General features: G+C 50.5%; 1 protein-coding gene across 1 annotated transcript in view; it reads right to left on the bottom strand.

The window, feature by feature from the left end:
• The window catches only part of TLN2 (talin 2), a 254,331-nt gene that overhangs the window by 145,374 nt on the left and 94,266 nt on the right, over positions 1 to 14,691 (bottom strand). The window contains 1 exon segment of the mRNA XM_060259753.1: positions 5,649 to 5,820. Coding sequence (XP_060115736.1) covers positions 5,649 to 5,784 — 136 coding nt within the window. The 5' untranslated portion in view covers positions 5,785 to 5,820.

Below are 14,691 nucleotides of genomic sequence, written 5' to 3' on the forward strand. Positions count from 1 at the left end.
GATGGTATTCGTCACTTCGCTGGTGTACCCTAGGTCTAGTAGCGATCTCCTCTCAACCTCCACGCGGTTAATCTCAGCCATTCTGGGCGGGGGTGCCACACTGGTCCCTGCAGCAGCATGTCCGGCCCGGTTGGTAGGTGGAGGGGTTGCTCCGCCGACATCTGCTGGATTGAAGAGAACCAGGGACGCCGAGGCCACCAGGGCGCAACTAAGATGACTTCTGCCCCCAGCGACCTGATCCTTCTGAGAACTTTTGGGATGACCGGGATTGGCGGGAAGGCATACAGGAGACCTTGAGGCCACGGGGATGTTAGGGCGTCTGTGGCCTCCGCCTGACTGTGAAAGTACCTTGTGAAGAACCGGGGCAGCTGGTGATTCTGCGGAGATGCGAAGAGGTCCAGGGTTGGCGGGCCGAAGTGATCCACTATCTGTAGGAATATAGTCCTGTTGAGAGACCACTCCCCTGCCTGGATGCTCTCTCGACTGAGCCAGTCCGCCTGCACGTTGTGCGCCCCCTTGCTGTGTTCTGCTCTTATTGACTTCAGATGAAGTTCTGCCCAGCCGAACAGTTTTCCGGCCTCCCTGTAGAGGGAGCTGGACCTGGACCCCCCTTGATTGTTTAAGTAGGCCTTCGCTGCTATGTTGTCCGTTCGCACTAGGACGTGTTGGCCTGAGACCTGGTCCTGGAAGTGTAGGAGGGCTAGGCGAACTGCCCGAAGCTCTAGTAGGTTGATTGGGAGGTTCGATTCCCTGGTCGACCACTGGCCCTGTGTTGGGATCTCGTTGAGGGTTGCCCCCCAACCGGAGAGTCCCACCTGGAGACAGGCAACCTTACAAAAAACAAAGTAGTATGCACATCTTCCATCCAGGTATTTCTCTGGCTGGGAAGAGGCTGTCTCTGTGAGAGACTGCAATATTAAAAAAGTTTGGTAATGAACAACTTTTGAAATTATATCTTTTTAGACCCAAAATCAGAAGATGAGAATTCAAAATAGCACAAAAATACCTCAACTGTATTTCTACACTATTTCCACCCTCCCCCCCCCCTCCAGATGTGAAAGGAGGGGAAGGTTTGAACAGACAAACCAAAATTCCTTCCCTCTTGGATTAGGTGAATGCTTACCTTAACAAAGGCTAAAAACAGACACAATGGATTTGGCCAGTACTCTTATCTGACCCTGATAAGTTTTTACAAAGGAAAGGTGGAGGAGGAGAATAATGAGCTTTCTGCCTGGGTGGGACTCAAAATTGTAACTCTTTCCAGTTTCTTTAACTCAAGCTGAATTTGGCTGAGTTTAATTCAAGAGGGTCTGCATGAGATTTGCCAATCAGTACTACATTAGTTGTTGCTGCTCCTGCAGCTGGAGGTTCTACTTTCTGTACTTTCAGATTTAAATGACAAACTTGCCCATTTGAGGTTAGCTGTCTTGTGTTACTGTGACCTTTGAGAAGGAGAGGCAACACCTCTTATATTACAAACACTGAATTTGATCTTTTCTGAGGCTCTGCAAGAAAACTTTCCTAGCCAGCCATCCACTGGAAGATATTGGGACAAGTTCTGTACAAGAATGGTGGCAAACCAAAAACTGTGGTTCCTCTTGCCACTAGCTAGTTATAGGTCTATAAGAAAATGAGGCTTTCTCTCAAAGACACTGAGTTGCTTGTACCTTAAGGAGACCTGAGATAAACAAAAATTTAATTTCTCAGGGCAATGCATTTAAAATTCTATTCCTTTGCCTTAGTTGCTTATCAAATCTTTACTGCTACAGATCTCCATTGAGCAAGAGGGAGAACAATTAGCATTTCTTCCTGATGGCAGGAGTGCTGAGCATTTGCATATTTTAGCCAGTTCTATTTGGGCTAATCTGCAGGCACTCTGTACAAGCTCAGAGGCTATACCATTTAAATTTCATAGAACTGAGGAAATAAATATTTCCTGACTTTATAAGCAAGAGAGAGAAAGATGAACTTGGGAGTTTCACAGATTTTCATTCAGCCAATTTGAAAGTTAAAACTGGTCAGTTTCTTACATTTTGCTATAAATGCTTTGAATGAATAAAAACTAGTTCAATCTCTCTTTCTCAGGTACTTGATGCTGGCATCTTTAAAGGGTTAACCTAAATATATTACATCAAGCTCCCATTACCCTGCAGAGAAAACTAACTCTGCAGGCTGGAACCCTTGCTGGGATTCCAGGAGATCTCCAGGCCTCACCTGGAGAAATGGCCTGGTCTAATTGTAGTCCAAGTCATTGCTTGTATGTTTTCTTATTTAGTCAAGGGAAAAGGCGCCCTTGTTACCTTTAAACCTAATAAAGCCAGATCTCTCTGTTTTAAGAGACATTCAAGTCTAGATGTTAGATTTTCCTTTGGGTAGGGGGGGAGGTTCAGAGACAAAGGAACCTTGCCTGCCCATGCGGGACTACCATTCCCTGAGGTTCCACAGAATTCTGGCTTTCAAATTCCCCAAATGGGATGAGCTAAAGACAGAAAATTTCTGGCGTAAAGGGCTGAGGCTTGCTCATGTAGCAGTGTCTGGAGCAAGTCCTTGCTAAAGGAATACCTTGTGCCATAAGTGGGGAACTCTGCATCTTCTGCTAGTAGACCCTGGGACTGTAGATCTGCCACAGGTGCATCAACCAGGGGAACCTGCAGTAAGTTATTAGCAAAGGCAGGTAGCTCATATAGCTTCTTAAAAGAGTTGGGAACCTGCCTGCTGGTACTTGGTTTTGCCCATTCGGCTCTTAGCTGGCGCTCGAAGAACTCTGGAAAGGGGAAGATCCTGTCAGAGGGTCGGTGCCTGGGGAAGAACTCTGAGTTCCCCTTGGGTATGTTCCTGGGGCTAGTCAGGGGGTTGACAACCTCCTGGTCCTCTGGCGACCCTTGGAGGTCCAGAGCAGCCAGCACTTTGGGTAAGAGGGATTGGAACTCCTCTGCCCTGAAGAAGCGTGAGGAGGGTTCTGGTACAGTCGTACCCTCTATCTCCTCATCCGATATGAGTTCGCCCTCCTCCCTTTCCCCCTGTTCTGACTCATCTGAGTGATCCCAGTACTGGGATCTCTCGCCCTCCAGGGAGTCACCGGCTATGGAGTCTCTGGTGGCCCTGTAATGGGAGCCCCGTTCCCTAGACCTTTTGGGTGAGGGGGACCCGGGAGGAGAGGGTGGGCTAGAGGGCCTTGGCCTCTTGAGGGTGGCTGCCTCAACTGCAGCTCCTACAGTCTGCCTGATTGATTCTAGGAAATCAGAAAAACAGAGAAGGTCCCATCATGGGTACATTACCCAAGCCCGTCTGGGGCTGGAGGGTCTGCGTGGCCTCCTGCTGCGGCTGCACCTAGAAGGTGTCGAAATCTCCCGCCTGGAGGTTGGCATGGGGGGTTCCCCGCCCCTGGAGGCTGCTCAGTTGCTGGTCCCCGTCCTTCCGTGCGCGTTTGCGCTTTTCAAAATGGCCCTCGTGGCCAGGGCGGCGCTCTGAGGAGGAAGTCTCCTCTGCTGCCGAGGACGACCAGCGCCGCTTCCGCTCCGCTCGCTCCTCTTCGGATCTTCTCCCTGTTCTGCCCCTACAGGGCACGTTGCCGGCAGCCGCGGCAAGCCCCGTGGTCATGCCGGCTCCGGGAAGCGGCCTCTCGGTCCTGCGCGATGCGCAGGCAGCCGAGTCCTCGTTGGGGCAAGCGTCCTTTGCCCTGCGCGCCATCTGTTCCGCGCCGCGGCTTGAGTGCAGCCCGAGCCGCCGGCGCGCCGCTTCTCTTCGGGGGGGGGGGGATTCGAGAATCCCCAGGAGCAGAGAAGCCAAGAAGCAAAGAAGCAAGGAAGAAGTATTGGCAGGTGAATAAGGATCCAAAGAAGCAGTAGAGAAAGCTTGGTAAGATGAATAGAAGGAAGGAGGAAGGAAGATCTTTTTTTTTTTTTTTGAAAGGAAAGGCACTTAAAGGGATAGGACCTATCCTAAGCACATGCTCTCCCTGTCGAGGCAGGAAAGGAACTGAAGATGGGTGGTTCCCCACAGCCACAGGAAGAGGAAGTTTTGATTCCTGCCTCCCTGATTGGACGGTGGGAAAGCACCCAAGATGTCCTCCGCCTCCTAGGGAGAACTGGGTTTGATTCCCCACTCCTCCACTTGCAGCTGCTGGAATGGCCTTGGGTCAGCCAGAGCTCTTGCAGGAGTTGTCCTTGAAAGGGTAGATACTGTGAGAGCCCTCTCAGCCCCACCCACCTCACAGGGTGCCTGTTGTGGGGGGAGAAGATATAGGAGATTGTAAGCCGCTCTGAGACTCTGATTCAGAGAGAAGGGCGGGGTATAAATCTGCAGTCTTCTTCTTCTTCCCTGACTGTCACTCGGGCTAGATTTACACGGAATGAGGAGGAAGAATACACTGCCTCATGCCAAACTGCAGACGGAGGGTCACATCTTGGAACGTCCCCTATGTCAAAAACGACAGCTCCTATCCAAAAGAGAAGCTTCCTCCCTGCGGTGCTGGCTTTCTATTTGCAGGAAGTTCTTCATGCGAAGGCACGCTCCAAACAGGAACCCACCTCCAGCAGGGGGCAGTGGTGCAGTCGATTCTTCCAGTTGAGTGAAGCAGGGCTTCAACAGCAGGAGTCCAATGAGACTGCCCATCCCGCTGCTTCTGAGCTCAGAAGAAGACTGCAGATTTATACCCCGCCCTTCTCTCTGAATCAGAGACTCAGAGGGGCTTACAATCTCCTGTATCAGGGGTGGCCAATGGTAGCTCTCCAGACTTTTTTTGCCTACAACTCCCATCAGCCCCAGCCACTGGCCATGCTGGCTGGGGCTGATGGGAGTTGTAGTAAAAAAAAACATCTGGAGAGCAACCGTTGGCCACCCCGTCCTATATCTTCTCCCCCCACAACAGACACCCTGTGAGGTGGGTGGGGCTGAGAGAGCTCTCCCAGAAGCTGCCCTTTCCAGGACAACCTCTGCCAGAGCTATGGCTGACCCAAGGCCATTCCAGCAGGTGCAAGTGGAGAAGTGGGGAATCAAACCCGGTTCTCCCAGATAAGAGTCCGCACACTTAATCATTGCACCAAACTGGCTCTCAGCAAATTAAGAAGAATATGATGATATTGGATTTATATCCCACCCTATGCTCTGAATCTCAGAGTGGTCACAATCTCCTCTACTCCCCCACCGCACCCAGAACAGACACCCTGTGAGGTGGGTGGGGCTGAGAGAGCTTTTTACACCAGCTGCCCTTTCAATGAAAGCTCTGCGAGAGCTATGGCTGACCCAAGGCCATTCCAGCAGGTACAAGTGGAGGAGTGGGGAATCAAACCCGGTTCTCCCAGATAAGAGTCCGTGCACTTAATCATTGCACCAAACTGGCTCTCAGTGGCTTGCTTGGGTTTGCATGGGCCAGCAACAGGATTGCCAACTTCCAGGTGGGGCCTGGAGATCTCCTGGAATTACAAATGATCTCCAAACTACAAAACCCTGGAAGAAAATGACAGCTTTCGGGGTTGGGCTTTGTGACATTCTGCCTCCCCGAGGCCCCTCCCCTCCCAAGGCTCCACTTCCAAATCTTCAGGACTTTCTCAACGTGGGGTTGGCAAGGCTAACTAGCCGCTAGGCACCGGGGTATCACTCAAGAAAGTGAGTGTTCAAACAGCAGGATGCTACAAAAAAAACCTGACCTTGCCCCGTTTGCGCCTCCGGAACTCGCTCCCGTACCACCCGACATGCGTCGTAGACTGCTGTGGACGGCTCGAACTGCATAGTCTTGACCACATTGCCCTGACGGACGCAGATCTTTAACGACAAGGCAACCATGTTGGCGGATCCTTAGCGAGCTTCAGTTTATGTTACCTTGAGGGAAAAGCAAAACACGGAGTTGTTACTTCAAAGAATACCGCCCCCTTTCGAAATCGCACGAAAACGAAACTCCCCACACCACTGCGTTTCTTGCTGGTAGCTGCCAACGTCATCTTAGTGGAGAATCCTTGGTACTACATAGAAATATAAAATACTTAGAATATTTGATGATTCCGGGGTGGGGAGGGAATGTTGAAATATTTCACAGACGCTTCCCTCCCCCCCCCCCCCCAAAAAAAAAATGCTCCTCAAAATTTCAATTTTTTTCTGCAAGGAAATGTTTTTCAACTTTGAGGTAAAAGATCCAGAATTTTTCTGGGCCTGCACTTCTCTAGATATACAGTACAGATCCATCAGGAAGGCTATCTATAAAGGTCAAGGTAGTCCCCTGTGCAAGCGCCAGTCGTTTTCCGACTCTGGGGTGACGTTGCTTTCACAACGTTTTCACGGTAGACTTTTGATGGGGTGGTTTGCCATTGCCTTCCCCAGTCCTCTCCACTTTCCCCACAGCAAGCTGGGGACTCATTTTACCGACCTTGAAGGCTACCTATAGGCTACACGAAAGACAAATTACCAAGTTCTGTGCCCAGTATTAATGGGGAGGATCTGGAGTGATTCAGGAGCTGACCCAGTGGATTCTGGGAGGCTTCCTCTGAGGTAGGGGAGATTTCCTCACTGCAGCTTGATTTTTATCAAAAGAGATTTTTTATCAGAATCTGGTATGAAGTCAAAGACCCAAACAGCCTCTTTACCAAAACTTCTTTTAGGTGGGAGTAGTTAGAGTGTGAGACTAGATCGAGAAGACCCGGGGTTAAATCTCTATCTCCACTCCCCCTTTTTGTCGCCTGCTGACCCACTGAAGGCTGACGAGAAGGAAAACTTATGTCTAAATTGCACTGAGCCAGTGGCATGACGTTACTTCTGGCAAGTGTCCAGAAGTGACAGCACATCACTGGCATGACAATGTTCTAGGATTTGGGCTCTACAGTTTGGCTGATATCCTAAAGCACAACGTTGACATGGCAACATGATGTTACTTCCGGTCTTGGCTGATATCCTAGAGCACAACGTTGACATGGCAACATGATGTCACTTCTGGTCTTGTCTGATATCCTAGAGCACCACGTTGACATGGCAACATGATGCCACTTCCGGTCTTGGCCGATATCCTAGAGCATCACGTTGACATGGCAACATGATGTCACTTCCGGTCTTGGCCGATATCCTAGAGCACCGCGTTGACATGGCAACATGATGTCACTTCTGCTCTTGGCCGATATCCTAGAGCACCACGTTGACATGGCAACATGATGTCACTTCCGGTCTTGGCCGATATCCTAGAGCACCACGTTGACATGGCAACATGATGTCACTTCCGGTCTTGGCCGATATCCTAGAGCACCATGTTGACATGGCAACATGATGTCACTTCCGGTCTTGGCTGTTATCCTAGAGCACCACGTTGACATGGCAACATGATGTCACTTCCGGTCTTGGCCGATATCCTAGAGCACCATGTTGACATGGCAACATGATGTCACTTCCGGTCTTGGCTGTTATCCTAGAGCACCATGTTGACATGGCAACATGATGTCACTTCCGGTCTTGGCTGTTATCCTAGAGCACCATGTTGACATGGCAACATGATGTCACTTCCTGTCTTGGCCAGACATGATGCTTGGCCGCTGGTGTGGCCCAGTTTCCCCCTATTTCTGTGCCCCCGCCCTCTTGGCGGTTGGTGGCCATCAGCAGCTCCCCCTACTGCTCTGCGTGGGAAGCTGTGGGAAGCTGTGGGCAGTCGTAGAGGGTTCTTTGTGAGCATAAAATGGAGGAAAGAATGTTGTAAGTTACTTTGGGTCCCCCCCATTTAGGAGAAAAGTGGGATTCGAAATGAAGCAAAGAAAACAAAGAAGATGTCACGGGAAAAGCTCAAGAGGCTTCGAAAGCAGCTGCGCACCTTCTCCGTGGATCAGGCCCTTCCCCTGCACCTTCTGCCTCCAGAGATGTCTGCAAGGCAGAGGGGACAGCCTCAGGAGAGGCACAGCACAACCAGAGGTGCCCACGCCTGAGGCATTTGGGGGAAAGTCGTGGGGAGCGCATCACGGCCTCACTGCTAAGGCTGGCAGCTCTTGGAAGGCACCACCTGGCGAGGGGCTGAACCCAGCCTGGGGCTAGCGGGATAAGGGGGCAGAGTTCAATGCGGTCCAAAGGTTGAGAGGCAAGCAGTAGAGGTTGAGAAAATGCAGATTGGTTTCCCTCTCCGAAGAGGTGTCAGAAGCAAAAAAGGCAGCCGAAGAGAGCTGCAGCATTTAGGAAAGCTACTTGTGAGGCACAGAGAAGCTGAGCCCAGGGGTGGCCAAACTTGCTGAATGTAAGAGCCTCGTAGAATAAACAGCAGATGTTTGAGAGAAGGAAGGAAGGAAGACAAATAGGTGGGAGAGGGAGAGGTGGAAAGAAAGCAGCTTTAAGTGCATTCTCCAAACTGCTGGCCGGCTTGGCTAGGAGAAGTGATTTAAAGAGAGAAATGGATTCTCCAAGCCAGCTGACAGGATGGTGGGGGCTTCAAGAGCCACACAACATGTGTGAAAGGGCCACATGTGGCTCCCAAGACACAGTTTGACCCCCTGGCCTAGTCCGAAATTGAAAAGTTAAAGTTGGCTGTAAGCCTGGTGCTGCCAGGGCCTTTGCGATACAGGGCGGTGCATTCATTTGTCTTAAAAAGGCACCAAACAAGTTTAGAAAGGCCCCTCTATTCCTTCCTCCCTTATATGAAACGAACAAAAACTCAGATCTCATCTAGCAACCAATCCGGGCCAGCTGGCGACCTTCGTCCCTGGAGTCCGTGCCCCTCCCAACCTGTTGGGAACAGACTGTGTCAAAACTGGGCAATTTGGGTAAGAGAAAAACTAACACCCCTGCCAGCGCATCAAACCCAACCGCCTCCAAACCTTGAAAAACGGCTCATGGGAGACGCAAGGTCATGTTCCTCCGAGGAGACCAGTTACAAAAAGCCAACTCCTTGTTTGCAGGATGTTCTCTCTCTCTTTTTTTTATGGGGGGGGGGGGTGGAGTTTGGCTTTGTAATTTCCAGCGGCTGGCAGAACGACAACCGTGACTTGTTAGAACTGAGCCGGGTTCCAGAGAGAAACCTCCACAAGGCAGAGATGAGCAATGCTTGTGGCGGCGTTTCTCCGACTAATATGCAGAATCTCCATCCGGAGGACCAACCCTCCCAGCCGCCCACACCAGAGTGCCAGAGAGGGCTCGCTTTCTCACAGGCGGGTGTGTGTAAGCCAACCTCGATTGCTTAATAAAATTATGCACGGCGTGGAGAGAGCAAAGGGGGAGAGAGATTCTTCTGGCTGCAGCCTCTTATATAAGACTGGGACTTTGGGGTGGGGGAGGGACGGGGGGGTTGCCCAACCAAATTGATTCGCCACAGATGGAGGACAGACCAGGGGAAATTCTTCACACGGCCCGTAATTAAATTATGCTCTCCCTGGAGGATCTGATGTGCCACGGATTCCGAATTTATTTACATACTTCGAGGAGGCTAATCAGTCAATCTTATTCAGGTCTGACCGAGACTCAGCTGCCCTTTGCTAAAGAGCACCCTGTGGTGTGAAGGATGGACGCAGCTAGACTTCCATCAGAGGGACCCGGGTTCAGATCTTGGCTCAGTCAGGGGGAGAAAAGCCCCACACATTGGGGGGGGGGGCATAACAGTTCTAACTTGAACGCAAAGGAACTCCGGCATTTCCAAGGTTACAACGGACACATCCCGGCTTGCACGTGGGTTGAACGGAGCCATCTCTTTTAGGCTAGCCTCCCTCTTGGAGCGGAGGGCGGGATATAAATCCAATATGGGCAGGGGTGGAATTCTAGCAGGAGCTCCTTTGCGTATTAGGTCACACCCCCCCGGATGTAGCCAATCCTCCAAGAGCTCACCAAAAAGAGCCTCGTAAGCTCTTGGAGGATTGGCTACATCAGGGGGTGTGGCCTAATGAGCAAAGGAGCTCCTGCTAGAATTCCACCCCTAAATATGGGTTTCCCCTTCATGTAAATTCCCGGCTGCCTATCACACAACACTGCCGGAGAGGTTCTTGCAAACTTTGGAAGAGGAAGGGTAGGGTTCTCTTTCTCTGCAGTTGCTTCCATTTTGGGGCTAAGTACAGGCTGGCGGGGAGGAGATGGCTGAAACTGAACACCGTAAAGGGATGAGGCCGATTGCTGGTGGCAAGACACGTTTCTGCCAATGGCGGCGCCAACACAAGACGGACCAGGGGAAAGACATCTGAACATCGCTATCGATTGAACAAGACTATCGGTAGCCGAAGCGATCGAGAGTTCTTAATCGAAGTGGAAGGAACGGCCATGTAATATACCCCTTTTCTGTTTTAAATACTGTGAATTCTTGCAAGCGAAATTGATTCCAGCCCGACACGCTCAAGTTCTGCTAAACATCAAGATTCTCCAAAAGTGACGTCCGAACTTGCGGAATGCTGTCAGGATCCGTCCGTGCCAAGAAAAGAAGCCAGGCGCTTCTCTGAAAGTTTCAGTCCAGCATGTTTGGAGAGGAAATCCCTTAGGAAACGGGGAGGTTCCCTCCCTTTCCTATGAGTCAGGAATTCACAGAGCCAAAAGGAATCACGTGGCCAAGCGTGGAAAGGGAGCAAAAGTCAACGCACGTTTTCATTTTGGCAACAAATATTTCTTTGCCGTGCAAGGCGGGCATCGATGATAAATCAGATGGGAAAAGAGATGGGATGGCTACAAATAAAATTTTACTTACTTACTGATTGAACACTTCCCTTTTAATCTCTTAAGTAACTCAATCAATCAGTCGCATTTCAGTGCTCAGGACAGCCTTCCTTCCTGCATATTGTGACAAAACTCCACTGTTATAGGCACTACCCCACAAGCTCCCAAAATGTAGTCAATGGATCCACCATTAGCTGCCTAAGATACATAAAGAATTTAGAACATGTGAAACTGACCTGATCCATTTTTTAAAAAATGCAATTACTTTCACTATTGCAAACCCCTTCCAATGAAAAAAAAAAAAGAGGGCTTGGCTAAATAAACATAGTTAAGGTAAAGGTCAAAGTAGTCCCCTGTGCAAGCACCAGTCGTTTCGGACTCTGGGGTGACGTTGCTTTCACAATGTTTTCACAGCAGACTTTTGACGAGGTGGTTTGCCATTGCCTTCCCCAGTCATCTATGCTTCCCCCCCCGCAAGGAAAGAAAAGGTCCCCTGTGCAAGCACCAGTCGTTTCTGACTCTGGGGTGACATTGCTTTCACAACGTTTTCACGGCAGACTTTTGACAGGGTGGTTTGCCATTGCCTTCCCCAGTCCTCTACGCTTCCCCCGCAGCAAGCTGGGGACTCATTTTACCGACCTCGGAAGGATGGAAGGCTGAGACAACCTGGAGCCGGCTACCTGAACCAGCTTCCACTGGGATCGAACTCAGGTCGTGAGCAGAGGGCTCCGACGGCAGTACTGCAGCTTTACCGCTCTGCGCCACGGGGCTCTTAATGCAAAAAAAAAAAAAGAGAGAGAGAGAGCTAAATAAACATAAGTTGCTTAGGACCTAAAAACCAACAGGAAAGCAGATGTGATCCAGTGGGATGGATCAAGGAAGAGCAGAAGCCAATCTTGAACTCCTGCATCAAACAGGATATCCTGTACCTCGAGTTTCCCTGGCTGAGCGAGGTGACCTCTCCTTCCTTCCCATGATATGCGGCACGGAGTAATACAACCGCCAGCATCACATCTCAGTACTATAAGGCCAAGGGGTGGCCAGATGTTTTTTGCCTACAACTCCCATCAGCCCCAGGCAACATGGCCAATGGCTGGGGCTGATGGGAGTTGTAGGCAAAAAACATCTGGAGAGCTACCCTTGGCCACCCCTGTCCTATTTGTTTCATGAGTGAATGTTGAGGAGGAGGAAGAAAAGGAGGAGGAGGAGAAACAAGAGGAGAAGGGGACTGGATTTATACCCTGCCCTTCACTTGGAGTCTCAGAGCAGCTTACAGTCTCCTTTCCCTTCCCCTCCCTACAACAGACACCCTGTGAGGTGGGTGGGGCTGAGAGAGCTCTCCCAGAACTGCTCTTGAGCAGAACAGCTGCATGTGGAGGAGTGGGGAATCAAACCCAGTTCTCCCAGATAAGAGTACATGCAAGTAGCCACTACACCAGAACGGCTCTCTAGGAACGCTGAAGGCTGCCTTATACCGAATCCGGCTCCTCATCCATCTAGCTGAGTACTGTCTACTCTGATAAGTAGCAGCTCCCCAGGAAAACCTGCTGATTGAGCGGCTCCAATTTTGTACACTCGATGCGATTCAGGTTGCTCCCAACGGAAGTTTGCCTCACAGCTTAGCGATCGCATCTGTCTCGCCAAAATGGGAAAGGCAATTGTAATATAACACTTGATACAATGCATAATGCAAAAATAACTGGAAAGTCTACCCCGAACCCGCCAGACAATTCGTTATTGTATTCCGCATCTCATCGTCATCCCGTCTCCAATTTCCATCATCTCAGCTGTCGTTTCACGCTTAGCCAGCTCAACAAGTTGTGCTACGCTCGCACTGATTCCCAGAGCATAATGTGTCTTTCCCAGAGCTGGACAAGCAGCACAAAATTTTACCTTACCTAGTGAAGGCTTTGTGCTTACTGATTGCATATTAGGCCACACACCCCTGATGTAGCCAATCCGCCAAGAGCTTACAGGGCTCTTTTTTTGTAAGCTTTTGGAGGATTGGCTACGTCGGGGGTGTGTGGCCTAATACGCAAAGGAGCTCCTGCTAGAATTCCGCGCCTGCTGATTTCAGAACTAGTGTTCAGAACGCTCGAAGGTTTTCTCCGACTCCATAACGCTGCCAATGAACCCAGCCCTAGCCATCTGGTATCCAAACAGAGGAACTAATTTTGCATCGCCCCATCTGACAGAAGTCACACCCTTCCTCTGGTTGCATCAGAAAACAAGCCCCTTGGATCATGCCCCATCTTCCTGAGGAGCAGAGGAAGCCAAGTAGTTTTTGCTCCCCAGCCATGCACAATTTCTTTGGTGTGTCTCGGCTAGTATCTCTGTGCCGAATCTCAACGGAGACCTCAGAGGAAAGGCTTAGCTCCAAATCTGCCCTCATTCCTCTCTACTCCATGACTCTGACAGCTTGGGGCAGCAAAGGTCCAAGAGAGCCAGTTTGGTGTAGTGGTTATGAGCGGCAGACTCTAATCAGGAGAACTGCGTTTGATTCCCCACTTGAGAGCCAGTTTGGTGCGGTGGTTAAGTGTGCAGACTCTTATCTGGGAGAACCGGGTTTGATTCCCCACTCCTCCACTTGCAGCTGCTGGAATGGCCTTGGGTCAGCCAGAGCTCTCTTATCTGGGAGAACCGGGTTTGATTCCCCACTCCTCCACTTGCAGCTGCTGGAATGGCCTTGGGTCAGCCATAGCTCTAAGTGTGCAGACTCTTATCTGGGAGAACGGGTTGGATTCCCCACTCCTCCACTTGCAGCTGCTGGAATGGCCTTGGGTTAGTCAGAGCTCTAAGTGCACATAGTCTTATCTGAGAGAACCGGGTTGGATTCCCCACTCCTCCACTTGCAGCTGCTTGAATGGCCTTGGGTCGGCCATAGCTCTAAGTGTGCAGACTCTTATCTGGGAGAACCGGGTTTGATCCCCCACTCCTCCACTTGCAGCTGCTGGAATGGCCTTGGGTCAGGAGAACTGGGTTTGACTCCCCAATTGAGAGCCAGTTTAGTGCGGTGGTTAAGTGTGCAGACTCTTATCTGGGAGAACGGGGTTTGATTCCCCACTCCTCCACTTGCACCTGCTGGAATGGCCTTGGGTCAGGAGAACCGGGTTTGATCCCCCACTCCTCCACTTGCACCTGCTGGAATGGCCTTGGGTCAGTCATAGCTTTCACAGAGTTGTCCTTGAAAGGGCAGCTTCTGGGAGAGCTCTCTCAGCCCCACCCACCTTACAGGGTGTCTGTTGTGGTGGGGAGGAAGGTAAAGGAGATTGTGACCACTCTGAGATTCAAACTAGGGCAGGATATAAATCCAATATCATCATTGGCTAGCCACTCCCTCCATTTTCAGCTGGACAGTTATTCTTCCTTCCTCCTGCCATCAGAGAAAAAGCTGGCTTTCCTTGGAAACTGACTCTCCTTCCTCCATTGCAGTCTCTGGAGGAAAGGCAGGGTGCAAACATGAAAGGAAACCTCCACCCCTCCCCAATCCCATTTACATTTAGATTTCCGATTGCTGCAGCACACCCTGCAAAAATACAAATAATCAAGCTTGGATTGGTTTGCTCATCTAAGAACAGTAACAAGCGGCAACATCAAGCAATCAGAGGAAGAAGAGCACTTCAACGGAATTCTCCTGGGGACCCAAAGGCTCAGTCTGCCTTTCGGGCTGAAAAAATACCCCCACACTTGTTCAGAAATGGCTTCCATTCGCTAAGGGTTCTTTAAGGGAGCCAGAAAGCATCAAGTGCGATTTAAGATCTCACCATCCAACCTGCAATTTGGCACCCGCTTCCTGCTGCATTATGCAAAAGCACGTTAAGGGGGTTCAAACATGCCAAGGACGAAGGCAATCTGGGGCCACAGAGCAGCGTGCAGCTGACATCAGAGGTAACCAGCAGGCTGGATCTAGCCAAGCTGATCTGGAAGCAAGCCACGCTGACTTGAAGCTTGCAGAGACTCCCAGCTTCTTCTCAACCCTCAACAGGAAACAAGTCACTGTTTTGGGGGCAGGGAAATAACTGAAAATGCATTTTCTCCCTCTCCAAAGGAAAGTAAATAAGTTCTGATTGAAAACCCCAAATTTGGATCTAGATCATTTTTTTC

The sequence above is a fragment of the Heteronotia binoei genome, chromosome 19, assembly GCF_032191835.1.
Source record: "Heteronotia binoei isolate CCM8104 ecotype False Entrance Well chromosome 19, APGP_CSIRO_Hbin_v1, whole genome shotgun sequence".
NCBI classification, from domain to species: Eukaryota; Metazoa; Chordata; class Lepidosauria; order Squamata; family Gekkonidae; genus Heteronotia; species Heteronotia binoei.